The sequence below is a fragment of the Buteo buteo genome, chromosome 7, assembly GCF_964188355.1.
Source record: "Buteo buteo chromosome 7, bButBut1.hap1.1, whole genome shotgun sequence".
NCBI classification, from domain to species: Eukaryota; Metazoa; Chordata; class Aves; order Accipitriformes; family Accipitridae; genus Buteo; species Buteo buteo.
Window position 1 is genome coordinate 32,207,144 of NC_134177.1, and position 25,998 is coordinate 32,233,141.

At 44.7% G+C, this 25,998-nt stretch overlaps 1 protein-coding gene across 1 annotated transcript; it reads right to left on the reverse strand.

Annotated features, from left to right (window-relative positions):
• Window positions 1-2,465: 2,465 nt before the first annotated feature.
• Window positions 2,466-24,475, reverse strand: SENP2 (SUMO specific peptidase 2). Its single transcript, XM_075032229.1, has 17 exons — window positions 24,317-24,475; window positions 20,996-21,051; window positions 19,267-19,400; window positions 18,346-18,421; window positions 17,729-17,807; window positions 15,507-15,651; window positions 14,478-14,581; window positions 12,518-12,615; window positions 11,236-11,293; window positions 9,469-9,532; window positions 8,599-8,748; window positions 7,109-7,240; window positions 6,491-6,694; window positions 6,284-6,363; window positions 4,952-5,036; window positions 4,130-4,225; window positions 2,466-3,560 (listed from the first exon to the last, which is right to left on the reverse strand). Exons 1-17 carry the CDS (start codon window positions 24,415-24,417, stop codon window positions 3,498-3,500), a joined length of 1,725 nt encoding a protein of 574 aa, XP_074888330.1. The 5' UTR covers window positions 24,418-24,475; the 3' UTR covers window positions 2,466-3,497.
• Window positions 24,476-25,998: the final 1,523 nt, after the last annotated feature.

Here is a 25,998-nt window from a genome sequence, read left to right on the forward strand (position 1 = left end):
GGGTGGGGGGGATTCCCCATGGCCACTCCAATACCCTGCCTCCAGCACTGGGCAGCCGGGGTTGCACTGCCAGAGGGAGAAGGGACAGTTTGGGGATGTATTTTCAGGGGCGGGGGGGAATGGGGATAGGGGGTGAGGGGTGGTTTGCAGGCATTGGCAGGCGTAGCTTTACCCAGTCACTTGGGGAGGTGTTGCCATCGCAAAGCCACCTCTCCCCTCACTAAACAAGGGGCGCTGCCTCTCCGGAGATAAAAAAGCCAAAATGATGCTGTGGTACTGCTGTGGTTATTAATGGCACACTGATTATGCTCATGTAGCTGGAAAGCTCCCCTACCCACCCCCATGGTGGCTTCTCTAGCTAGCCAAAAGCTCGGTCTTGCCAGCAGCAGGGATAAGGCCACCACCAAACAGGGAAAGGACCAAAATGGGTCTTGGTCGTCCCTTGCATGAAACTGTGGCAGGGGGAGGTCTGCACCTGGGCATCGCATGGGGTGCTGATGGATGCCACAACGAGGGAACCCCCCCCACGGCCCCCGAGCTGCGCTCCTTCCCTCCCACCCATCAGGCACCGGGTACACAGTGCCATGGCAGTGGTGGCACTTGGGGAGGGCAGGCTCTGGTGCCACCCATGTAACGCATCAAAGCACCAAAACACATCGCTTGTCATGTCCATGTATTTTGGAAAGGTATGGGGAGCAAAAAAAGTCCCTTCCCCACCTACAGCATGAATGATCGCAAAAAGAACATCAGTTTTCGTGTTTGCTGTCCCCCCACCAGCCCCAGCCCCAGGCAGCAAGGAGTGACTCTGCTCCTGGCAGGACAGGCACAGCCCTGGGGTAGACCCATGCTCACCAGCACCATAAGGGTCAGTCTGACCCAAACTCGCTGTTTGAGCCCCTCCTACATCCTTCCTATGAGTAAGGACCACATCATGGGGCAGACAGAGAACATCAGAAGTGCGCAAAGCCAGATGATGAACATTCCCCCCACCCAGGGCAGCAGCTGGGGGATGCAGCATTACTCACACCGTACACATGTTCTCCCATCAGCACAGGAAAGCACAAGCTCACCTCCAAAAGGCCATTTACTAATGAGAAGTGAGGCCCAGATCCTGCCCACAACTGTTCATCCAAAGTACAAGAGTTAATAAGCTGTTTCTCCCCCTGGGGTGTTCTCACAGCACCTTGTAGGGGCATAAGGAACCAAGCTGAAGGGCCAGAGCCCACGAGATGACCTTGCAGACAGAGGGGGTGTCAACTGGTACGTGTACAATTTCCCCATCTCATACAAGGAGGCTTTCGGAAGCCACAAACACACAGGCACTTCTAAGTGACCAGTGCAGGTATCCCCTAATGGGGTTTACACCACAGAAGTGCTTTTCAGTTTGTGTAGAGGACAGGGAAGGCACCAGCTGGCTGCATGTCCAGGTAAGCTGTTCATGGCAGTGTGACCCTGCTCCTTCCATCTAGCATCTGAGCCCCCTCTGCTTAAGAGGCATGCACAAAGGAAGACCTGGAAACATCCTTACACCACTGCAGGGCTTGTTTCGTTGTTGTTTCCCCCCCCCCCCCCAAAGAAAAATTCTGCTTTTGCAATCAGCAGAATGCAGGGTCAGCCTCAAAATTGCATCCCCCAAACAGTGATGAACTGAAGCTAAAGGGAAAGGATACTTAAAGCACTCAGCTACTGGGTCCTAGCATTAATGAACAGCTAAAATCTTCCAAGCCCTCAGGGATCCAGGGAAGATTAAGTATCTCATGTAAGGACAAAACCCAACAGATTGCCTTTGTAATAGTTCTCTCTTTGGAGAACCTCCTCTGATTTTCTGACGGATTAAGCTAATCAGTTTGAAAGCAAAGACTGATGCAGCTGCTGACCTGCAACACAGATAAACCACCTTATCAGCTTTCCCAGGAGAGCAGATCTTCAGGCAAGGAGCAGCACTGTGAAGGAGGCTGACCATACCCACAATGACAGAGGGGATGTCCCCAAAATCAGCATCTTTCCCCACAGCTGAGGAGAGGAGATAGACCTCATCACCAGTCAGGAATCACCTTACATTATGGTAACTATGCCATTACAGAAACAATCCAACATGGTTATTTATACAAGCATTTGAACATGTGGCTTCCAAACCAGCTATGGGCAATCTTTCCTCTGCAATGGTAAATGAAAGACTTGAAATCCTACTCCAGTTCTGGAGTATAACCTGAAGGACAAAAAACAAAAGGAAGGGGAACACACCATGTTTAAAACTAATCTAGCTTGGTCTGACTGTAACAGAGTAAGAATTCACACAAGCTCTTCATTAGGCAGACGTGTGGAGGCAGTACCGGCAGCAGAGGGGCAATAAGGCAGTAACATGTTCCACCAACACCACTGAACCTGGCAGGACACATGTCCGTAGCCCAGCACATCGGTGCTAGCACATTTTATTCCACTTCCACAGCAGTACACTGCAATACTGTGTGGAGACAGCCGTATTAGCCTTAAACAGATTCTAGTACTGGACAGCCTGTGTTCACCAAGCTGCACACACAGGTTTTGTTTTTCCTACTGCAAAGTCTAGTGACTTACCCCAAAGAGAAATCTCCTACTTTGGTATTACTGGGATTGTGCTTGCTCATCTGGCTGCTGAATGACATCCTGATTGCCCCTTTGGGATTCTGTGACAATCACTTAGAGGGTTTTGTGCTCTAATACTCATCCTGGCTAGAATCTCATAGATTGTAAGCGTGCTAAAAACCACACTGATACATCAAACTTTTTTCAATTAAAAAAAGTCATTCTATTTCATTACCAGGTAGACTTTCATTCCAGTAAGGCTCTTTATATAAGTTACATTTATTTTAATAAAAAGAAATAAATACTTCTCTTTTCACATTAGATAACTCCCTGGAGACAGAAAAAATAACAAAAACAAACAACAAACAACAAACCAACCCCAACTACAGGGGCTTCACTATGGATTTGTTACAAATCAAAAGATGGTAAATGTTTTCTTTGTATGGTCATCACAAATCCAGTTTTAGGAATCAAGTAGATCATAGATGTTCCAGAAACAGAAGAAAACTCTCCTTGAGGAAACAGTAGCTAAGCACATTTGTCCTTGGGAAGATAAGTTCAGCAAACACAACTGTTACCACCACCACAAATGAGAGTCAGGTTCGTCCATAACGTGTCCATGTGTGCTGCGAGGTATGAGCATCCACCTCAGTGACAGAGGTTCACAGCATTTGTTCTTAACCATTCCCTTGGATAGGTCACAGCAATCTTTCTGGCTTGCACTTAAGGTGCATTAGCTAATTTCAAAGAGAGTTACTGTCTCCAAAATTGGGGAGAAAAAAAACCAACAACTTAACTTAACCGCTACTTCAGAGCCTAAAGAGGAAAATTTGTGTGCCTGCTGCCTTTTCAAATAAGATATTAGAAAAGTAACTAAAATAAGAGTTAAGTCACACCAAGGTGATCACAGTGTTACTCCAATAGTGCATGTTTCAAAGCAGCTGCTGATGGATTATTTCCCACACCATCTTCTTGCGGAAGTAAGGCATGTGATTCTGAAAAGAAAAGAAAAATCCATTAAATACAAAGTCATGGCAGAAAGAGGCAGAAAATATGCATAAACACCCAGTTAATTCTTTAATATGAAGTTCCTTTTAAAAACCATCAACACTTGCCATTTGGGTACAACATAGGTTTCACCCACATAGGTCCTAAGAGGGTGACACGACAACCCAACAAAAACAGATTTACTTGACTACACAACAGCTTAAAAGCACTCTAAGAAAAGACCACCGCGTTGGAAAATAACCAGTGTCTTAACCGGTCAAAGGGTGAAACCCATTTCTGCGAAAGATACAAAGGCCAGATACCACAAACCCACTGGCTGCAGTAAGGAATCTCACTGATTCACCTAGGAAGCAGATACCAGATGTAAGGATGGAGAATACAGCTCTGCTCTGCTGAGGCCACTTTGAAGTTCCAACCCCAGCAACCATGCACCAAACACAGAGAGAGGTACAAAACATCAGCCCCTGTTCCAGACACAAGTAAAGGCTGCTGCGTAACTTCCCTGGCTCTTGTATCTGTGCAAAAAAATCTGGAGCTGCTCATAACCTTCACTCACCTGTGTAAAGGTTATTGGCTTGTCTCTGGAGATGTAATCTGCATATTTGCACATAAAAACGCCGCAGTCACTTCCATTCAATTGCTGAGGGATTTCCTAATGAACAAAAAGAAGATGGAGAATTTTCCTCTATCTTACAAGCAATTTGGAAGTAGCCCACATTATCCATACCAACTATACACTAACCAGACACTCATCAACCTACTTGCCTAATCCATTTACCACTCCTGCACACAAGGAATACACCCAATTAACTGCACATCATCCTGCCCCTCTGCTTCCTTTACTTGGATGTTACAATCCAAATTCTTGGCAGGCTGATAAGGGATAGCAGCCTTCCTCCTTGCAAGGTGTCTTGAGGTTTGCACAGTGCCGTGTTTCTTAAATGGAGTCCTTAGATAGTGCTTTTTACTATGAACTTGTTGAGAAATATCAGCTCAACCTTTTGCTTTGTCACATGCCAGGATTTGTGCTCCAAACAAGAATAATTATCCCAAATCCAAACCTGATTTTTGAAGCCTACATTTTCTGACAACAGCTAAACAGATTCTTAAATTTGCTTGCGAAATGGGGGCAAAGCCAGATTCACCTTAATGTGGCAGACTAATTAAAAAAAGAAAATATTCAGCCAGCAAGGAGAGGCACTGCTTAAAGATTTCATCCCAGCATGGTTTCCTGGTCCACCTGCAGCCTAAGGTGGTACCGTAAGAACATGAGATGCTTATAGCTGTTCTCTAAAGGCTTGGACTTAATACAAAGTGTTAAGACCTTCGTGACAAGGAGTTACAGTTCACATTTCAAATCCAAGTAGTGCTCACATACATGTGACTCCATGCTGTGAAGAGTCCACTCCGAAAAAGTCAGGTCCAGATTTCTTTTTTCACAGCTTTCTTCTTGCAGGTATTGGCTGTTTAAAACAAAACAAAATTGCTCATCATCTCTGTAATTTAGGCCAGCCAAAAAAAAGCTGCTGAAGGATTACATGAAGAAGAATGGCGGGACAATAAAACGTCAGAGGATCCTCACAGAAGCTGCTTTAAGGCATTTGGAGGAAAAATCCAAATCTTAAGTTTACAAACACAGTGAGCTAGTGGTCAGGAATGAGACCAACTGGTCAGGAATGAGACCAACAATTCCAACAGAGACTTCCACAGAAGCACAAGCTCATTGCTTAGTAGAGGCATCTGCTGTTAACTGTTCAGGAGAGCACTGGACTAAAACAACATTTGGTTTGTCTCTGCGGGGCTGCTCTCCTGCTCTTGGTCTACAAAGCTGTTGGATTAAGGGGTTTTACTACTGCTGTATCAGCAGCAAAGACATCTAAGGATGCTGGCTTGTGCAACATGAAAAACTGTACCCATTACATTTGAGATGTATGACAGGCCAGCTGATACATCTGGAAAAGCTTGCTACAAGTCATCTGTCTCGAATGAGAATGTCAGAAATACAAATAACACATAGTGAGGACATGAGGGTAGCCTGCTGCAGTAAGCTGGAGGGAAATATGGTGGCTTTGTTTAAAACACTGAACAGAATAGAAGAGATACAAACTGAGAAGGAGCATGTTACGTAGCTCACTACAGTAGAAAGGATGAACGTTACACGTTGTGGGGGGAAAAGGTCTCAATACAAGAAAAGGATAAAAGAGCTAAGCAATAAAGATTAAAACTATGTGTAGCTGATCACAAATAGAAGTGTATATACCCTAGGACACCAACATTACTGAGTTGCAATCTGGAAGTTCTTAAAGAAGGAGAAGTTAAAAAGCTCTTGGAAGACTGTAATCCTTTCACAGTCAGGTTGGTATTTTTGAAACACTTCCCTGAAATTCTTCCCTCTCATCAGTAGCCCAGTTTTACTGATTACTAACAAAGTCAGCACATGTATGCCACGAGGCTATCACGTATTTGACAGTGACGCTTTGTCTGTGCATAGGGGGAAGGTCGCAGAATCCAGGCAGCCAAGAGCCTGGTGGGAGAGGACGATGTGAGACTAGATAGGTAGCCAATGTCACACAGCTCACAGCAAGCAAATCAAAGATTTCTGTTACGTATTTACCAGAAACACGAAAACTTGCAGTTACATTACAGGGACAAAATCGAAAAATCTTCTCATAATTCACAACATAAAAGCATTGACTGAGCAGTTACTTACAACAAAGTTTCACAAATCTTGTTGCCTTTTTGTCCGATTGAGTCAAAGTATTTGATGGTCTTCTTTCTGATATCTATGACCTGTTATTAAAAGGCGACTGTTAGACAAAGCACAACCTTGTGCTGTACATACAGCAAAACCTAAATGACTTTTCTTGCTATTTTTTTCTTGCCATCCAATTGTAAATAAAAAGCCAGTTTGACTCACCACTAGTGCCCAGTGCACTCTCAGGTGAATGGGGACTAAGATGAGGTCCATCTTGAAAAGATCCACAGCTCTGGTCCATCTTCTTACTGCTTTGTAGCCCCCAGAAATTAGTTTGGGATAAAAGAAAGTACTAAAAGCATGGACTGCTGGATATCCTTCCTTCTTATTTCTTTCCATTAGAAGATTCATGTAGAAATTAATGACCTGTCCCATAAAGAGTAAACCCGAGATGTAAAATAAGACACTAGCTTACCAAAAGAAAAATACAGCAATGTGTCTTTGCTGGCCACCCTTAAGTACACAGCTGAGAGAACTCCAGTCTCAGCTGTCAGCTTTTGTTCTGAGAGTTTTGCACTTGGTTTCTTCTGCAGTTTGATAAAAACACCTGCCACCCACTCCAATAACCTAGACTAATTCCTGGAAGCTGCATAATACAAGTAGCAAAGGAACTTCCAGAAACACTAGATCCTTAAGTACCTAAAATAAGAACTGTACAGATATTTCTAGGCTCTGCAGTGGGGGTCATCAAATAACTTTGAAAAGACTTCTGTACACAGTGAAGGGGTATTTTTAAATAAATACTGAATTAGAATACTGCTGTGCTGCAGCTAGTTTTACCTCATCATTTAGCCAGCGAAGGTTCTTTAGTGTGTGGATGTCCTCACGAGTGACCTTTAGTTTGAAGGCACTGCTCATGATGTCATGTGGCTCACCTTTGCCAAATGCGGCAATGACCTCTCTCTCCATAGCCTGAAATGAACAATTAAATGGGGAAGGACTTGTGAAACAGAGTATTGAGCATGCTAACCTGTGGGCAGCTTTCAACTGAAACAAGGCCTGTAAACTAAGCTCAGGTGACAGAGCAACTGGCTTTGCCATTTTTTTTGCTAAGTTAGCAATAGCACCTTTTTGTTGGTTGGTTTGTTTCAGCATCCTAACTTTGAACTTTAGAGCCCAGGTTTGCTTCAATTTGTTTTCACAAAGGAAGCCGGTATAAAACACGTGGACTAGCAAACACACTAAAGCAGCTGAAAAATTAATTGAAGTACAGCAAACACCTTTCCCACATGATGCTGCAGCCCTCGCAATACCAAGGTTTAAGCCAACCATAGTAGGCATTCTCCATACCAAGGCAACTAACTCAGGAGCCTGAAAGAATCTGAAGGCGGGGGACTTCAAAGGGAACTGAAGTAACAGCGAAGGGGGAAACTGAGGCAGCTACACTGGAGTCAGGCAATCAGGAGTCCAGGTTGTGCATGCAACTGGTGGTAATATGGATGTTTCCATCTAAGTCTGCTTAAGGAATGCAAATAAGCCACTAGGTCTGTTAGTATAAAATACTCTGAGCTGCAATAGCATTTCATTCTTGGTTGAATCTGGGCTAGCAAAATAAGAAAACCACCTGGTTTTCCTTGTACTAAGCATCACTCTGCAGACTTTGTAAACTCTGGATTTACTAGCCCTTTCCAAGTCAATCCTCAACGGGCAAAAAAGGAGGTGCTCAATTAGATCAGCATGACTGCAACTCTGAAGAATAAAAGCAGCCAAAATTCATACAAGTAGAGGAACTTGAACTCCCACTCCCTGTTGAATAGCGTAACTAAGTTAACTCCTGTGACCACTGTTACATGCAGTGCAACCATGCCCAGTGTGCATACATGACTCTGCGAGATCCTGAGGATGTACACAAGATGCTCAAGTTCCCCACAGGCAATGCAACATTGTGGATCAGCAAAAGCTTATTTTTCAGATTCTATCACTGTGGTAGGACAGGTTGAGAGGCAGAGCCAATACAACTGTATGAATCAGGTTAGCACTGCTCTGGGATACTGTTGTTAAACCTGGAATAATTTTTGTCCTGGTCGCAGAAGCCCCACAAACCCTTAGGTTAGCACAACTAAAGGAGTGTGTGCAGCACAATAAATCCTTAAAATCAGCTTTATTGCTGACCCTTGCACTGTGAAGTCACAGCTGCAGACACTCGGTAACAAGGTAAATGCAAGTTCTTAAGATTTCAAACAGCCTTAAGAACCACCTATAATAAATGGAGTTCCCTGCAGCTGTTTCACAGCCTTCTGTTTTGTCTAACAGACTGTCAGCTATGGTACCTCTGTGAGCGGAGAAAGGTGTTCTACTGTTTTTTCCAAGCTTGGGATTTTCTTTTCTTCCACATCAAGGGCAGATGATTTTCTGGACAGAACAGGGGCCAGATGTAATTGCCATAACACATTTTCTGAGGTTTCAGCTCCATGCTGTCTCTGTTGGACAAAAGGACATTAAGCTAGCAAGCAAGCACAGGTTTGCTTGCTAGGGGATAGTGCAGAAAATCTTGCTCATGTATACCACTGGAAGAGGTTTTGTACACTCATCCAAACAGCAAACTCCAATTTTGCTGTTACTTTTTATTGATGACTGCATTCCAACTGTGCACCCATCTAGTGCTGCACTCAAAATTAAACGGAGGCAAGAGAGGCAGAAAGTTAGTTTGGCTTGGACCAGCATTAAGAACCCCAGCAAAGCCTCCACACACAGGCATCAAGCTGACATTGAGATTAATATTTCTGATTTCCATGATTAAAATTTTTTTATCTCAATCCTGACCAGAGATGAAAGACAAAGAGATGTACTACCCATCTCACAAAACAAGACAAGACTAAAGACACTGCAGTCCAGCTTTGCAGGTCAACTAAGTCTGTGTGCTAGATTTTGAAGCTATACCGAACACATTAAAGGGGAAGAATAAAAATAGTATAGTGTAGTGTGCTCATAATAGTCCAGAAGCAAAATTGATGGCAGTGGGAAACCCTTTGTGACAGCACTACTCATCAAATAATGCTCCCGCTTTCCCTGGGAAAAACAAGTGGGACAAAAACATTACTTACTCAACAATATACATAAGTGAAGAGTGCAAAAATTTCTCATCACAAACAGCTGTATTATTTTCCTAAAAAGTGAAATAATGAACAACAGAAGCTTACCCCTGCAATGGCTTGTTTCACTGGTCTTCCCTGTTCATGAGAGTTTTCGGCTGGTGTGCAGTACCTGCACAGAAAGGGAGAAAAAGAGAGAGAGAAGTGAGCTGTATATCCGTACTGTCCCCTGTAATTCTCAAGAATTCACCTTCTGGATAAGAAAAGCTTTTTCAAGGCTGATTCTGACTAGAGCCTCAGTTGCACACATGAACATGTGACAACGTTGTCTCAGCTTCCAGCACCACTCTTTTGTAGCAGCAAGACTGGGATAGAATGAAGCGCTGGGAGCTTTGCAAACTTTCTTCCATCTACATGTGCGAGACTCCTTTCGTTTCTCTTTATCAGTCTCATTATTTGGAAAACAGGGAAGCAACCAGCACTTCCTCTATCAAGTGCTTTGTGAGCTACTGGTGATAAAATACTGCATGCTAGGTGTTATACTGCAAGGTAGAACATGAACGTCTGCAACTATACTTGCATCCAAATATAGTTAGCTTACGGAAACTAAGACCAGCACATTGAATTAAAAATGGGACAGCTACAGGATGTTTACTTGCCTTCTATAGGCTAGTCAAGAGAGTGACTATCCCCATTTGGAGAGGATTATCATTAAAACCACGCAGACTCTGAAGAGCAAACAAATACACAGACATTAAAGTTGTCCATATATATGTCCCTTCTTCAAAAACAAGAATTTGCATTGTCACCAAAGATCCCCTTTTTCAGGAGGCAGACCTACAACAGACTGCTATGGTATCCTACACTCATTGTGCTTTAAAGACTTTCAGTCCAGCATGATAAGAGTAGGTATCACAGGCCTTGTCAAATGACTTCAGTTAGTAGCTAAATCTGCAAAAAAAGGCAAGAAAACGTTCGTTCCTTTTACTTGAACCCATCATACTCCATCAGTTATTTTATTTCCTTCTCTCCCCTCCAGATTAGGAGAACCAGTGACAATTTAAGTCCAGGAACAATGCTGCACAGTTAAATATAGCACTAGTGTTTAAAGCAGGGAGAAGAATAGGGACAGAATTAGCTAAAAAACAGGACTGCCACAACTGAATCTTCCTCTGCTCCTATCTACACTTTCTCCTCTCTCATTTAAGGGCAGGTCACTGCAGAAAGACGCGTACTTGAAACTGCCATATGAAATCTCTCCCTGTAGCTGCACTTATTGCAACCAAAACCCCATTTCCCATTTGAACTTATAGTGCTGCCAGCTCAGACAGCCAATACAAATGAGTCCACTGGCCTCTCAAACAGGCAGACAACCCAACTGCATGCTTCCCTTTTGGTCTCATATTCAAACCCAAGGCATCCTCTAAGTCACAAAAACTGCCTCAGTCCCACCAGGCTTTACAAGCCTTCTCAACCTTATGCTTAGGATCCTAGTTTCAAATTGAAAGAAATGAAATGTCAGCTCATTAATGCTTTGGCAGAAAGAGACTCACAAGCAAAAATAGATTCTGCAAATCCAAGGACAACTTGGTACGGCCACCACTCTTATCCTCACTGGCTTTCTTCCCACAGCAAAGGACCCAGAAAACACCACACCAGCCCAACCCTGTTTGTCACACAGCATGGCTCTAGCATGGGAGCTGTATTTGAGATGCAACTGGCTTGAGAGCAATTCCAGACCCACAAGCTAGCTACTCCTCTTCCACAGCACTGAGATGATAAATGTGATTTGTCTTCTGGACACTGCTGGAGGCTGGAAGACACATGCACACAGAGCCAAAAGAAACAAGAACAATAATTAAAAAGAGACTCTACCTGATCATATCACTTCTCTGAGGCCACTGTGGGCTGCAAACATCTGCACATTTGATATCTGCACAGAAAAGCAGTAATATGAAAACAAGAAGTCAACTTTCAATTACTATCAGATGTATATAGCTCTCGGTTTCTGGGTGATAAATTAAAAAAAACTTTTAATCATGACTGTATGGTTAGGCAGTTCGAACTCTGGCAAATAGTTTGACTATCATGTGCAAGCATATGAGAGCTGAAGCAGGGCATTTATTAGATTTTAAATCCCAGATTGCACACTTGACTCAATGTGTGATTCTTGCAAACCAGATGCTTCTCCAGGCTCAGAAGAATAGCTTGTCATTTTCCACAACAAACCAAGTCCTCCCCAAATTCTAACACTTGCGCAGAAATAATTTCAAAACCCATATGATACCATAATAAAAATCAAATATGTAAAAGAAAGTATTGATGAAAAATTATTTAAGTAATGAACTGGGAAAAAAAAAAAAGACTGGGACAATATTAAATGTATACCCATGAACATATGGTATTATAACACACTGCTGCTACAAAAGAAAATAGCTTGTGAGCAAACCAGTTTAGCCCACTCTGCAGAAGACAAGTAAGGTCACCTTCAGTAGTTATGTATCTTCAACTTGCTAAAGATGATCTACAAAAGAACCTAACTTGATATCAACAGTGGTACTGTGCAGTTAGCTTACTTGGTTTTGAAGCTCTGCTATCATAGAAATAGTCATGTATAGCATTAAAGAGGGATTTAAGACTAACACATAACTGCAACTCTGAGTTAAGTAACTGGCACCTAAGGGTGTGCAGTAATGTATCACCCCCCCCAGTACCAACAGCCAGATACTAGGACATTCTCCTGTACAGTGGAGTTACTTCTGCGGCTACAAACATCACTGGTACAGTAATGTCTCTCAAGTACAATTTTTCACTTCAACAAATATCTTAACAAAGCCATTTTAGCCAATAACTAATTATGGTTTGCAGGGGGCTGGGGGCGTGGTAGTGTTCCTCCCTCTTATTTTTCCCCTTTCTTACCAGAGACAGCTCATTTCGTTCTAACAACTGACTTCATTCTAACAGCTGACATGAGCTATACTAGCATAAACATGCTGGCTGATTTGGATTTCCTTATAGACAGACACAGATTAATGATATGCTAGCACTGACAAATCTTTTTAGCATAATCTATACCTTCGAGACTTAAGCAAATGCCCTGTTTTGATTTGAAGTCTACCTACAAAGTGGAACATACATGAATCATGGAAATACTCACTGGTCCTTAGTGTCATATATGGATAGACATCTCCTCCATAGCTTTGTTCTTCCCGGTGACTCACAGTCATCACTGGTTCCTTGGAGTAGGCTTGAACACTTTGGTGCAGCAAAAAACACCAGAGAAGCAACACAGTTTTTATATGTATGGTATTTGTTAACAGTGTGTACCAATTTATTAGAAATGATACAGTTTATTCGTACACAACTGTCTACATTAGAGTTAGAAGTCATAGTTAAAGCAATAGAAATATGTAATGTAAAATTGGGCCATTTAATCCCTTAATAGGAACATCCTGCCTCCTCCACTGGTTTCATGACAAAACACAAAGGTCATTTCCATGAGGAGGCAGTTTACATTCAGAAGCTTGGCTACTTTCAACTCGGACATACTGAAGATACAGGAGTCAAGTTTTCTGTCTTCATAATTTCAGAAGAGACTAGTCAACCATGAAATATGATTCCTTTACCTTTTCACCAGCAAATCAGTGGCTTCTTTGGTTTTAGTTTAAAAAGAAAAAAAAAAACCCCACTCTTTGCACATCCAACTACTATCTGGATTAACCTGAGGAGGCCATTTTGTTTTATGGGACAAGACAGCACTCATTACAACCACCCCGATCAATTCTTTTCAATCTATTTATTAAAGATTATGCTGACACTGAGAATACAATGTCCACAACATACATACTTCTGGGACGTTTTACTTCAGACCTGCTCTACTCTGATCTCAGGGACTACAAGCTCATAAGCAGTTGGAGTGCATTAGACACATTCTCCAGGAACACTCTCTGGTTTAGCTTCATCTAAAAGGAATCTGTTTCACATGCTCCAGGTCTGCTCTGAGATATGAGCCAAACCACAATAATCAATGACTGAGATTAGATGCCGGAAGCAGAGTCTTGACCCACCCTAAAATGCTATTGCCAGTGCACCTAAAATTGCATGAGACACTGTTTTCCATATAATTTTCATGCACCAGAACGTTTAAACAGGATATGCTGTTCTGAAGTCACGTCCACATGTCTTCTAGCTGTGAACCACCGGGCAGAGTTTGGGATCTTTCAAAGCCTTGGTAACAACCCATGTTTCACAGCATTTAAAGGAAACTGCAAGAAAGCATGGCATTTTCTACCATCTTACTGTATATAAAGGCATGCTGGAAGTTCAGCACCACCTTGGCATCAGAATTTGGCCCCTTCTGCACAGCTCTGAAGTGTAATTATTCCACTAAGATGATAGCTTCTATTACTTTTCTGGTTTTTTTACTTGTGTTGTTAACTTTATGTAATCTCTTGACACTGTTATAAGATATCAAATATACTCACCGCTGGTAATATATGAATCAGAATTACACACAAGTTCCCTTTTGCATGTTGCTTTAGGAACTGGAATTCTACACACGACTGGGATTTTGTCAACTTAGTGTACCACAAAGAGAGAACTTCCTACAATTTGTGCAAGGAGGACTGGGGCAGGTAGAAAGGAACAGAGAAAATTCTGGCATTCCCTGTGTTTACCTAAAGTTTCACATTCTCAGATAAAACAGGATTCCTGACCAAGGAAAAGCTCATCAGTTGCAAACAAGAGGAAGATAAATTCTTTTTAATGGCGCTACAGAATAACCAGTGCTGTGGATTTTTATACTAGAAGTTATACTGCCGGCACTAGAACTAGACACTACCTTTCTTAACACAGAGACAAGAAAGGAGTATCAGAAAGAGAAACACATCCATATCAACAAAGGAATCTTCGTCTTTAGAACATACATTCAGAGAATATTCATGCTTCATTGCAGCGAGCTGAAGGGGGCTGTCGGTCTTTTAAAAATTAGTTTGACACAACCCCTGGGACACTGTCCAGAACCCTGAGGGTAGGAAAGATTAATTCCCCTCCACTTCCATGTACAACAGCTACAAAGTTACCACCAAAAACTTAATGGTTATTTTTCCTATAATTACCTGACAAAGCTTGTCAGCTGTGGATTAGGGCAGTTTCTAGGATATTTTTCCTTTACCAGTTGCAAGAGCTGTTTGTATTTCTCCTTTTCTCCTCGCTGAACATCCTAACAGAATGGAGGGAAAAAACAAACAGATTAGAAGCACTGCATATGAAGCAAATGTTTGTAATCTGGATATAGTGCAGACTGTGCAGGCTGTTCCCAAAATACTGGCATATTATTCCAGTTTACTTTAGCAGGAATTCCCACACCTTCATTTTGTGTTAGCCCTGCTCTAGGAACTTGTGTCCCACTATAAACCTCAAAATTCCTTCTGCAATTATTTCCTGAAATGGGGGCCTCTTCTCTTCAGCTGTGGTCAGCACCTCTTGCATAATAATTCAGGCTAATACACATTCCTGTCAATATACATAATGATTGGGTGCTATCAGTCCCCAGGGTATCTTAATCATATTCCACAGCTTGCCATGGCCTGCTTCTCCTGTAGTTCGGTGTAGGTCCTTCTCCTATGTAAGCTAGATTTACCAGGAACTTTCCAATAGTTGCTTCAGATATTGGAAGGAAAGGGCAGGGAAAGACTTCTCAGACAGTCCTGTAAGAAAGGGTTATCAGCAACTAAGTGGGGGTTTTGCCTACATTATCCTTTTAAAGTTCCTACCTAAAGATCACAGTTGAGCTAGGTGAAGGACAAAACAGTGAAACAACTCTGCAACAAATATACACTTAGTGACAAGGCACTTACAGCTCCACTTACAAGTGAAACTGGCTGGAGGGTCCTCCCCCAGTACAACATTTCCATGAAAATGGTTTAAAATTCCATCTTTTGGCAGCGAAGCACTGCTCTGTTCCAAGACCTGATGCATGTAAAGGCAAATAAAATGCTATACACTGATTTTTTAGAAGCATTCCTTCAACTTCATTAACTACACCCACTGTGCTGTTACAAACTGCCACTTCAGCATTTACATACAGTTTTGTTATAACTGCTAAGTTGTTTCATTTCAAAAGACACCCTTCTCACCCAGCATACCTCTTCAGCAGTACAGAAAAGCCTCCCCATTTTGCTGACTTCTGAAGTCGTGGTTTCTGGCACAGTGCGCTCCTTAACGGGTGGCCTCAGTGTTAAGACGCCATCTGGAGCAGGTTTGATGTGGTGTTTGCCATTCCTGCTTGTGCTAAAAACATCAACAGCAAGAGAAATAGTATCAAGAGAACATTCAAATATGCACCTGCTGACTCAAGCTCCACCACCAACTGTTTTGTAAAGCATGTATGATGATGATGATGATGGAGACAGACACAAAACGTTTACAACTTTCAGGTGAAGATCTGCTGTCTTCACCTGGCTAATGGGAAAGTACAGAGAAATAAAAGTGAAGATCAGAACAACTGCCTTGAATATACACTGTTGTTTGATCTGCACATCACAACTGCACTCAGAGGCACATGTTATATCCACAGCAGTCCAAGCCCTGAGTCAATACAGAAGACTAAAGAACCATGCAGGTGTGTTATTCATGCCATCCAACAATCAGCTCTTCTAAAAGCTAGTGCACTGGCACCAAAGTGTAGCTTCTGCTTTCCTCAAAGTATCATCCTGGTGGAGACCTCTGGAGATCATCTGGTCCAAACCCCTGTTCAAGCAGGGTCACCCACAGCAGGTTGCCCAGGACTGTGTCTGGTCAGGTTTTCAAACATCTCCAAGGACAGAGACTCCACAACCTCTCTAGGTGACCTGTGCCAGTATCTGACCACCCTCAGAGTTAAAAAAAAACAACAAACAAACAGTGTTTGCTGATGTTCAGATGGAATTTTCTGGTTTTTAATTTGTGCCCATTGCCTCTTGTCCTGCCAGTGGGCAGCATTGAGAAGAGGCTGGCTCCCTCTTCTTCATTCCCTCCCTTCAGATGTTTATACACATTGAAGAGATCCCCCTGAGCCTTCTCTTCTCCAGGCTGAACAGTCCCAGCTCTCTCAGCCTCTCTTTGTATGAAAGATGCTTCGCTCCCTTAATCATCTTAATGGCTCTTTGCTGGACTCACTGCAGTAAGTCCACATCTTCCCTGTGTGGGGAGCCCAGCACTGGACGCAGCACTCCAAAGGTGACCTCAGTAGAAAGGAAGGATGACATCCTCCCTTGACCAGCTGACAACACTATTCCTAACGCAGTCCAGGCTGCTCTTGGCCTTTGCCACAAGGATGTATCACTGGTTCATGGTCAGCTTGTTGTCCATCAGGACCTCATTCTCCACAGAGCTGCTTTCCAGCTGGTCAGCCCCCAGCACATACAGCTGCATGGAGTTGTTCCTCCCCACATGCAGGGCTTTGCATTTCTGCTTGTTGAACTTCATGAGCTCTCTGTCCAGCTCTCCAGCCTGTCCAGGTCCCTCTGGATGGCAGCACACCCGTCAGGGGCATCAGCCGCTCCTCCCAGTTTTGTATCACCTGTGAACTTGCTGAAGGTGCACTCTGTCCCATCGTCCAGGTCATTAATGGAGATGTTAAACAGTGTTAGCCCCAGTACTGGTCCCTGGGGTACACCAGTAGTGACTGGCCTCCAACTGGACTTTGTAACTTTGTCACCACAGTACCTCCAAGCTGTGGTAGACACAAGACTACCAATCTAATTTTGACACTGGAAGACAAATAGTAGCATCAAATCACATCATGACCCATTCACTCCTCCTTCCAGCTATTTCTGACTCTGAGGTAAGCGTACAAACAGTGCCCCAGCATCCCTTAAACAATAATTCAAAACAAATGCAATGTAAGGGCTAGTCCTTTTATCAAATCAGGAAGTATTTTATGCCAAACATCGTGGAGGTTTTTTTGAGAGAAGGTTGTTGGTTTTTTTTGGTTTTGTTATTTTAAAATAACATTTATTTTTTTCCTGTCAAATTAACTATTTAGGACCTTTTCACAAGCATTCCTGGTCTCAGCCTCTTCTCAAGTTCAACACTGCCTCCTACCACAGACTTTTAATCTTTATCTAATCTCCTGTGTCTATGAAGTATCTGAATTTAAAGAAAAAGTTTAAAGCTGGTTGGAAGAAAAAAAAAAAAAAAAAAAAAAGAAAACAACTGGAGAGTTCCCTTAGTATAGCAGCCTGGAGGAGTTCCAGAATACCTTCAAAAAATATTGCTATGTGGACACAAATACAAATGTTAGGCAACACAGAGGATGTTCAAGCATGAAAGTGAAAGACAGCAAACGGTTCAGAGAAGTAGTCAAAGAAAACAGAAGGATTTTTACCTCAGACATGGAACTGTCTTATGAGAAAGGGACAGTGTTTCCTTACTCAAGCAAGTATTGGTTCCACAAGGCATTTGATCTATGAGAGAAGAGCACAAGCCATCAGTAACTATAAAAGGAAACTGAAGAGTTTTATGAATTTACAGTAAAGAGCTTCACCAAAGACAAAATATTGCCTTTTTTTTCTCTTACATCATAATATTATTTGTGTTATGTTACTTTACGATATTTTCAGATTTTTATGTTGGCAACTATAGAAAGTTGTGCGCACAAGGTACTGCCAGCCTAAACCTGAAACAGAAAAGGGTTATCAGCATTTATTACCTAAAATTAGCATGTAAAACAATTTACTTTGGGCAAGCTAACAATGGACATATCAGAACTGAATGACTGCATCCAAGGCAGCTCTTGTACTGAGATGACAAGATAAACACCTGGCCCCAATCCAGAAGCAATGCCAGGATGCAGGGAAGAAACAGAGTTCACACTCAAGTATTCCTAGATGCTACCTAGATATTGTGCCTGCAATAATCCGTACATAAGCCTAGGGGTAGAGTTGCACAGTACACAAGGTAAGGTGAAAAAGAAATGAGTCATTAACTTGATGTCAGCCTTACCAATTTGTAGCATTTCTGCTTCTATCGCAGAACCTGTTGGTCTTTTAGCTGAAGGGTCAGAAGAAGTCGACTGAGTCTTAAATAAAAAGAAAAAAAGCACTCTGAGTATAACCTGAATGTGAATCCAAGCAAACAAACTTCCTGAAATGTAGTCAGCTCTGTTATGACTTGGGGACCATGATTTGCTGGTTCAGACTGCAGCAGAATGCAAATCTTTGCAGGATCTCTGACAAGTACACTTTAATTTTTTAATACAGGCTCTCATAAGTGCAGTGATTGAAACAATACAAGCTTATCACTGAGTTCTCTTCAGTCAGCTCCTAAAGTGCAATAGGCTAGCCCCTGAAAAATATATTTTGTACAAATAAGAGTTAATGACTCTCTCAGGAACAAATAATAGAGCACGACAGTTTCTTATTCCTCTTATCCTATGGGGCAATAAGAAAAATAACACTATACCTTTAAACCAAACTAGGGAGTCAAGCAGTTCATGACTCATTTTTAGAGCTAAAGTCTTCCAGGAATCCTCTCCTGGACTGGTGCATAACAAACCTAGCAGAAGAGGTTTATTCAGACAAACTATGCAGTTCTTCTTGTATTGCAATGTGTTTTGATTCCTTAACTACAAGCCTGAGAAAGAGTAACAGTTTGCAAACACACTAAAACTATAAACTTGAATAATTATAAAGTTATCTGGAAGACAACAAACATTTAGCCCCTTCTTCAGCTGCAAGTGCTAGAGCAGAATACGCAAAGTCAAGTAAGGCAAACCCAGCACAGAAGAACTGCCTAATATAAATGGAAAAGAACCACCTACTGCTGTACAGGCTCAGAGCAGGCCCAACTTCAAGATGCATTAGGGAGAGCCACTTCCTCTTTCATCTTGCACAGATTCTACCTACTTTCAAAATCCTTGCTAACCTCTTCTGCAGACTCTGTAATTGGAGCGGCATGGCTGACTGAAGCCTTCTGGTGTTTACTTTTTTTCTTGGTTGGCACCTTCACCGCAGCAGAAACTTCTTCAACTTTCTCCTTACGCCCAGAGATGGCGTAATCTAAAGAAGAAAGACAGGCCATATAAGAACATGATTTAAAAGGGGATTAGGATTTCTATTTGCATTAAAGCCCATCTCCTTAATCCCACCTAAAGCAGTGTAACTCATTTCAAGTTACATACCCTTCTGCCAACAGCAGTTGGTGGTGATTTTTGTATTAATTGGCTCACTGAGCAGTCCTTCAGAGCTAGAGCTCAAAGACTAACCCATGAGTCTGCCAGCCAGATCTGCAAAAACACCCTGCTTTTGGGAACTTTCCCTGTTTCTGGAGAAACAGCACAGAGTACAATTTACCCTCCTCATCCCCTCTGCATGTGCATGTACGCTTGCAGTTTATTACGTGTCACTCTTGTCTAGTTGAGAGAAGCTGTTTGCTGAGGTCTAGAAACCAAAGCTACCCAAGCCTGCTCTTTTCAGTATTAAAGAAGCAGACATGCAGCCCCTCAGACAGTATTTCCAAACATCAAGCCAGGGCTGTCTAATAAGAGGCTGTGTTAGAGATTAAATCATATTAGACAACAGCATTTGTTTGAAGAAAAGAAAATGACATTTTAGCAGACAAGGGCATAGATGGTACCACGTTTTTAGAAGCTGATTTGGCCTACTTACTAAGACGTGGGAATTGTTCCTACCAAGAGTTGGTGATGTTACTAAGAGGAGGGGATCAAGATATCAATTTGATGTATTTTTCAGTTGGTTTATGCTCTTAAGCCTGAAAAGCACACTAACAGTTCAGCAGCCCCTACCATTAAGGGACAGCCAAGCAGTAACTAGGAAGCTCCACATTTCCCCACAGAACTTGTGCTAGGAGGTGTCGTACAGCCTAAAGAGCATCATTTCTCCCTCCTTATCATTACAGGGGAAATGTCCATCTCAAATCATGACCAGTGCAGCTGGCACCCAGAGGCACCAACATGGCTGCAGGCAGCTGCATAATTTTAACCTTAAACACTTTCTGGAGGGGGTAAGCAGAGAGAGCCTCACCAAAGAGAGCACTTCTCTACCCCTGCTGTTCTCTCCTATGCCTAGCCTCTGCTGCATCTCCATCCTTCCTCTATCTTTTCAAAATGCACATGCCAAAATTTTCAGATTCAGACTAAACCAACTCTTCTGTTTTCAATCCAGCTTCCCCTCCCCAGAAACCCACTAGCTCACAGAAATACCATCTTTCTCTGCCTGCCATCATAAAGTTACCTTCCTTCACATCTCAGATTCTAAGTGATTTCTCCTAAGACATACAGGTATTTTGAACTGACAGAGGTACTTTGCAAATACAGATAGGAGGGAGCACACAGCTTTGATTTAAAGTACTCTTTCTGCTGACATGCATGGGCTCAGCACCAGAGAGACCTGGGATATTTCCCGCTGGCAGTAAAAGTATTGTGCCCTGCCACAGTCAACACAGATAACATCACATAGAGGGCAAGGCCTTTTGATACACCCTCAGGCCACTGGCTACACAGATGGCCACAAGGAAAGAATGGCTTGAGAAGCCAGTTTCAGTAACAACGCTGAAGTACAAAAGCCAGAGTTTCCTAAGGTACATGAAACCTAGAAAAATCAGGCATATTAAATACTTCTGTAACAGGCAATACCTTTTTTCTGCTTTTTTGTTTGAGCCTGGTCAGGATCTTCCACAGGTGGACGAATGCTGAGGAAAGAACACACAGAACAGTGTTTTGCAACCACAGGTAAGCTTCTAACAGACTGACTTCCCTTCACAGGGCCCAAACTTTCAAAGTTAGTTTTCATATCCTGAAGGTCTTCCCCTTCCAGGCACCCCTGGGATGATCTCAGACACCACCACCCCCGCCCTCCCCCCCAACTGCCACTGCTGAACATCTCTCATCAACACTCCCCACCTCACCTGGTCAACGGACCACTCACAGAAAGCTAATTATCCCACTAAAGCATATTAGGCCTCTTTTTCTCATTCTGTTAATGCTTCCTAATGTTTTATGTTTGTTCCTATCACCAAAAAATTACTTAAGTTAATACGTAGTCTTCCTCTTTCCTCAAGGAAAGAAGCATACCATAGATTACTAAGCCATCTAAGTTTGTAAGTCACTACACTGAATTGCAAAGAAGTCTAAGTAGGACAGGAAATAAAAGGTGGGAAAGCAACCCATGCATACACCCACTTAAATAACTTACTGCTAAATCAGTGCTTGTGAACTAGTTCTTGAAATAATTCTTAGCTGCGCCCTTTCTTACAAAGCGCAAGTCCATTACATCAGTAAGCGTAACTATTCTATCCGTTCATACAATAATAAAGTCTAGCAATTTTTTCTACTTTGGCAACAGAGCGCAAAGGTTGTTCTTCATTGTTTTGTTGTTTGTTTTTTTCCTATTTGCCCCCCAAAATGCCATGACAGACAGCAAGGATTCTTTGAAGAATTCTTTGGTCTTTCCTACACAAAATATTTTAAAATGTTATGCCCCCAAACCCTGTCGGTATCATCACTTCTGGACTATCTTCTGTCTGTATCAGGTACATAAAAAGTAGCTGATATCCTTAACTGCACCGCTCACACAATATAAAGAATATTTCCTATTACTATGCTATTAAAGTCAGGCAGAAACTACTGTGGGGTAGCTGTTAAATGCAAATCTATTTCTATAAAAATGCATTCTTACTCAGCATATTTGGTATTTCAGAAGGCAAAACTGAAGACGACAAAATGTTTGTATCCTCCTGCTCAACTTTTAGCAAGAGCGAACTAATTCTGAGCTGCTCTTCAGTGAAAACTTCCCAGCATCAGTCTTCTGCAGGGATAAAGCACAATTCAACCTTCTCAAGGCTATGTTCCGAGATAAGTTTACATACTTGACTGAGGTTACAATAACTGTTTTGGAACAGAAGTGCCTCTTTCTCCAGCTTTAGGAGCCTGTGAGAGTGTTGTTTTGTCCTTTTTTACTTTACCAACCACTTGGAGGTTAAGAATTAGTTTGATCACAAGAAAAGATGAATTGTCTCTTGGTAATTCAGAAATAAATTGGGAAATCTTTGATGTTCTGAAGTAGGCATGGCCAGGGAACATGGATGGGCAAAAGGCAAGGAAAAAATTAATCTATGCTCAGCTACCTCTGTCTCCGATGGGAATACACAACCCTGGCAGAAGGTTAAACTGTGTCAATGCAATTGGGGTTTTGCCAAGGGCCTGGGAGAAACAGGGAAGCGCACAGGGTGTTGAGTGATATTTGAAACACGCTGAAAAAATGGGCCAGAAAATAAAAGCAATTTGAGGCCGGTCTTCATGTAAAGATGTGTTCATGTCCTTCTCCACGCTTTAGAGGAGACAGCACCTATTTATGCCCAGCATTATATTTGCCTCCTTAGCAACTACAGGAAAACAAGTAAGGCATTAGGAAAACTCAGTAACTCTGCATACACTCATATATGCTCAGGCTCTGTTCTTTTCAAAAATTCCTCCCCCACCAGTGCTGAGGACAGTTCATTAAGATTTATAATTTAAATTTGTAAAAAATTCAAGTTTTCACAGGTTTAAACCCCCCCCCCCCCAATCACACACTGCACTTCAGCAGTGCTGTACAAGAGCAGCTAATGCTTATCTACAACAGTTTCAACCCCCATGCCCAGAATTTTTCATCTTTCTACCATGGGAAAACCTCAAGTGGCAGAAATAACAACTACCCTGTAGTTCAGATTTCCTTGAAAAGACTCACACAGGGGAGCTGGGAACATCTTTGCCATTTTACAGGGAACACTGTTTGAAAACTTATTTTCAGCAGGACAGCTTCTAATGCAGTTTCACTTGTATTTCATCCTAATTGCTTCGCCTGTCATTTCCAGCGATCTCTTAGCAAAACTAGGTCTCCTGGTCAGACCATGACATGACAGCCTGCAACATCTACAAAGGCACATTCTTCAGTTCAGGATTGTGCTCTGCACGGCAGCAGTGAACAACTACTTGTGCAACAACTGGCTCTTCCCGGAAGATGCTCACTTTTCCCACTCGCTCTGGAACATGAGACGCTAAGCAGAGCCTCCTGGACCAACAGTTCCTCCCAGAGGGAGCAACCATACTGCCCAAAACATGGCACGTAATCTACACATTCCCTCTCTTCAGAGGGACAGAAGCGACAGGCACGCAGATGGCTTGGCCATCCGTCACTGGGAGCTCTGGGGCACCAGCAATAGTTAACGCCTGGGAAGGCATCCCTTTTTCTTCCACTCCACATACCTCCCATATCCCCACACCATGACTTTCCTCCATCCAATATATCCCTGTACGCATACATATACTGTTCTCTGCTCCGTCAACACACGTACTCCAAGTCTCCACCCCTTTTCTTCTTTTCACCCCCCCCCACTGTGCAGATGGAAAGTGAACGAGGGGGTGGGTTTGCCAACGGACTGACTTATCGGGAACATCTGGAACCCACAATCGGCTCAGCATCACGCGGGAACAACTGTGACCGTGGGCAGTGGGTGACCCAAGAGCAGCGTGAGCCACGGCCAGCCACGGAGGCCAACACCCGGGCCAGAAGGAGGGGCACAGCCTGCTCTGCTTCGCCCACTCCCGTGCCAGGGCGGGAGAAGGGCTGTGGACGGCATGGGTCTCACGGAAGCCCATCACGCCCCGGAGGGGGGGGCGGGTCTTGGCGGGCAGAGGGGGGCAGCCGGAGCGAGGGGAGCCCCAGGGCAAGACACCGCACTGCGCCCCAGCTCACGCTGCAACGGAGCGACTAACGCCGCTCCCGCCCTCGCCTCCGACCCCTCAGGCCGAGGCCGGCCGACCGAGGCGGCGGGCTCCCGCTCCCGGCAAGCAAGCCCCGGGGCGGGGGTGGTGGTGGTGGGGGGTGTCCCGCAGGCCCCACCGCGGGAGGCCGCGGGGGCTGGCGACGGGGCGAGGCCCCCGGGCGGCCGTGAGGCGGCGGGGCGGCTCGCTGACCTGGGGGGCGGCCTCTTGCGCGGCGACGGGGCCGGGGGCGGCGCGGGGCGGCGGGCGGCGGCGAGGAGGGCGCCGAGGGCCCCCAGCAGCCATTGGTACATAGGCCCCGGCCGGTCGCCGGCGGCGGAAGTGCGCCCGTCCCGGGCGACGCGGGGAGGCAGGGCCACCCTCTCATTGGGCTTCGGCGGCGGCGGCCTGGGGACCGCCCCGCCCCGAAAAGAGGGCGGGCGGGGGGATGTGGGCGCGCCCGGGCGGTGCCACCTTTCCGCTGCGCGAGCGGCGGCCGTTAACGGCCCGCCCTGCCCGCCTCCTCTTCGCCGGCCTGCCGCAGCTTTCGGTGCCCTCCTGCGTCTGGGCAAGGGGCCTTCGCCCTTCAGAAAGCCCTGGGCGGGGATCTGGGCGCCGAGGGCCCGGCCTGGACTCGGGGAAGCTGCCTGGGCCCTCCCCGGGAGCGGCCGGCGTGTGTCTCTCTCTCCCCCCCCTCCCTCCCTCCCTCCCTCCTCAGGGAGAAACCCCTCTCTCGCCCCGCACAGGCCAGAGGAAGCCTTTCCGCGTCCCGAGGGACAAAGGCAGGTGAAACCGAGCGGAGGCGCGCGCCCCCGCCCTGCTTCGCTCTCCCTAGGGGTGTGGAGGAAACGCAAATCGCGGGCTTACCAAGCCCAGCCCTGCTTAAGCGACCGACGCTTTGCGCCTTTCTTGGCCGCGGGACCTCCCGCCGCAGCGGCCGCCTGGGCCATGGCTGAAGCGCGACTGAAGGGTAAGCGGGTGGGCCCAGCGTTCTATCATTATGATTCGAACCCTGAGGCAGGGGGGGCCCAACCGCTCGCGTCAAGAAGCCCACCCAATGGCTCCGCTTTAAGCGCCTGCCCTGGAGCCGGCGAACAAACCTTCCTGTTGAGCTGTTTCCCGGTGGGTTTGGCTGGTTATTAGGGCCGGCTATTAAGAGGGCTTTTTAAGTACGGTGCTTCCCAATCAGCTGTTACCTCCGGGGTGGAAATCAGCAGGGGAAGCTGCAGGTGTTGCTGCAGCCACGTCCCGGCGGGACTTTTCCACGTGAGTGAAAACGATTTTTTTAAGTCGAAGGGAGGCAAAGGAGAAAGCTGCGGGGCAAACCGGGCAGATTAAAGCACTCGGGGCAGGAATGGCACTTTGGGGCAGCCTTTGTCGTGGGAGGTCCCGCTAGCTTTTCACACCTGCAGGGAGTCTACGTGATGGTGGTGTCTGGTTTAATTAAAACGACCTTCCTCGTTACTTTAGGAACTTAATTACCGCTCCACTCACGCTTCAGGGCTTTGGCCAAGGAAGATGCCTGAGCCTTGGACACAGAAGAGTGATGTGGCAGCTGGGCACGGGCAGGCTGCAGGCAGGGCTGGGTGGGTGGTGGAAGCAGTCCGGCAGAGGGCATGGCAGCCCCGCACAAGGCCTGCCCTGGGCCTGCGGCTCGGAGGTGCTGTTTCAGTCGGCTTTTCCACTTGTTTCTTCTCCCCGGGCCGCGTGTTTTAGCTGAATCCTGCAGCTGGGAGCTGGAGGGGGCATTTGTTTGAATTCCCGCGTAAGGAAAGGTGTGAGGTTTTTCTCAGTTTAGCTCTGCGAAGCCAAGACTCATCTGCAACGCTCCTGCTGTTTCTGTCCACAGCTAAATCTGCAGAGAGGAAGTCAGAGCGCTGATTTCCTCTCCGCCT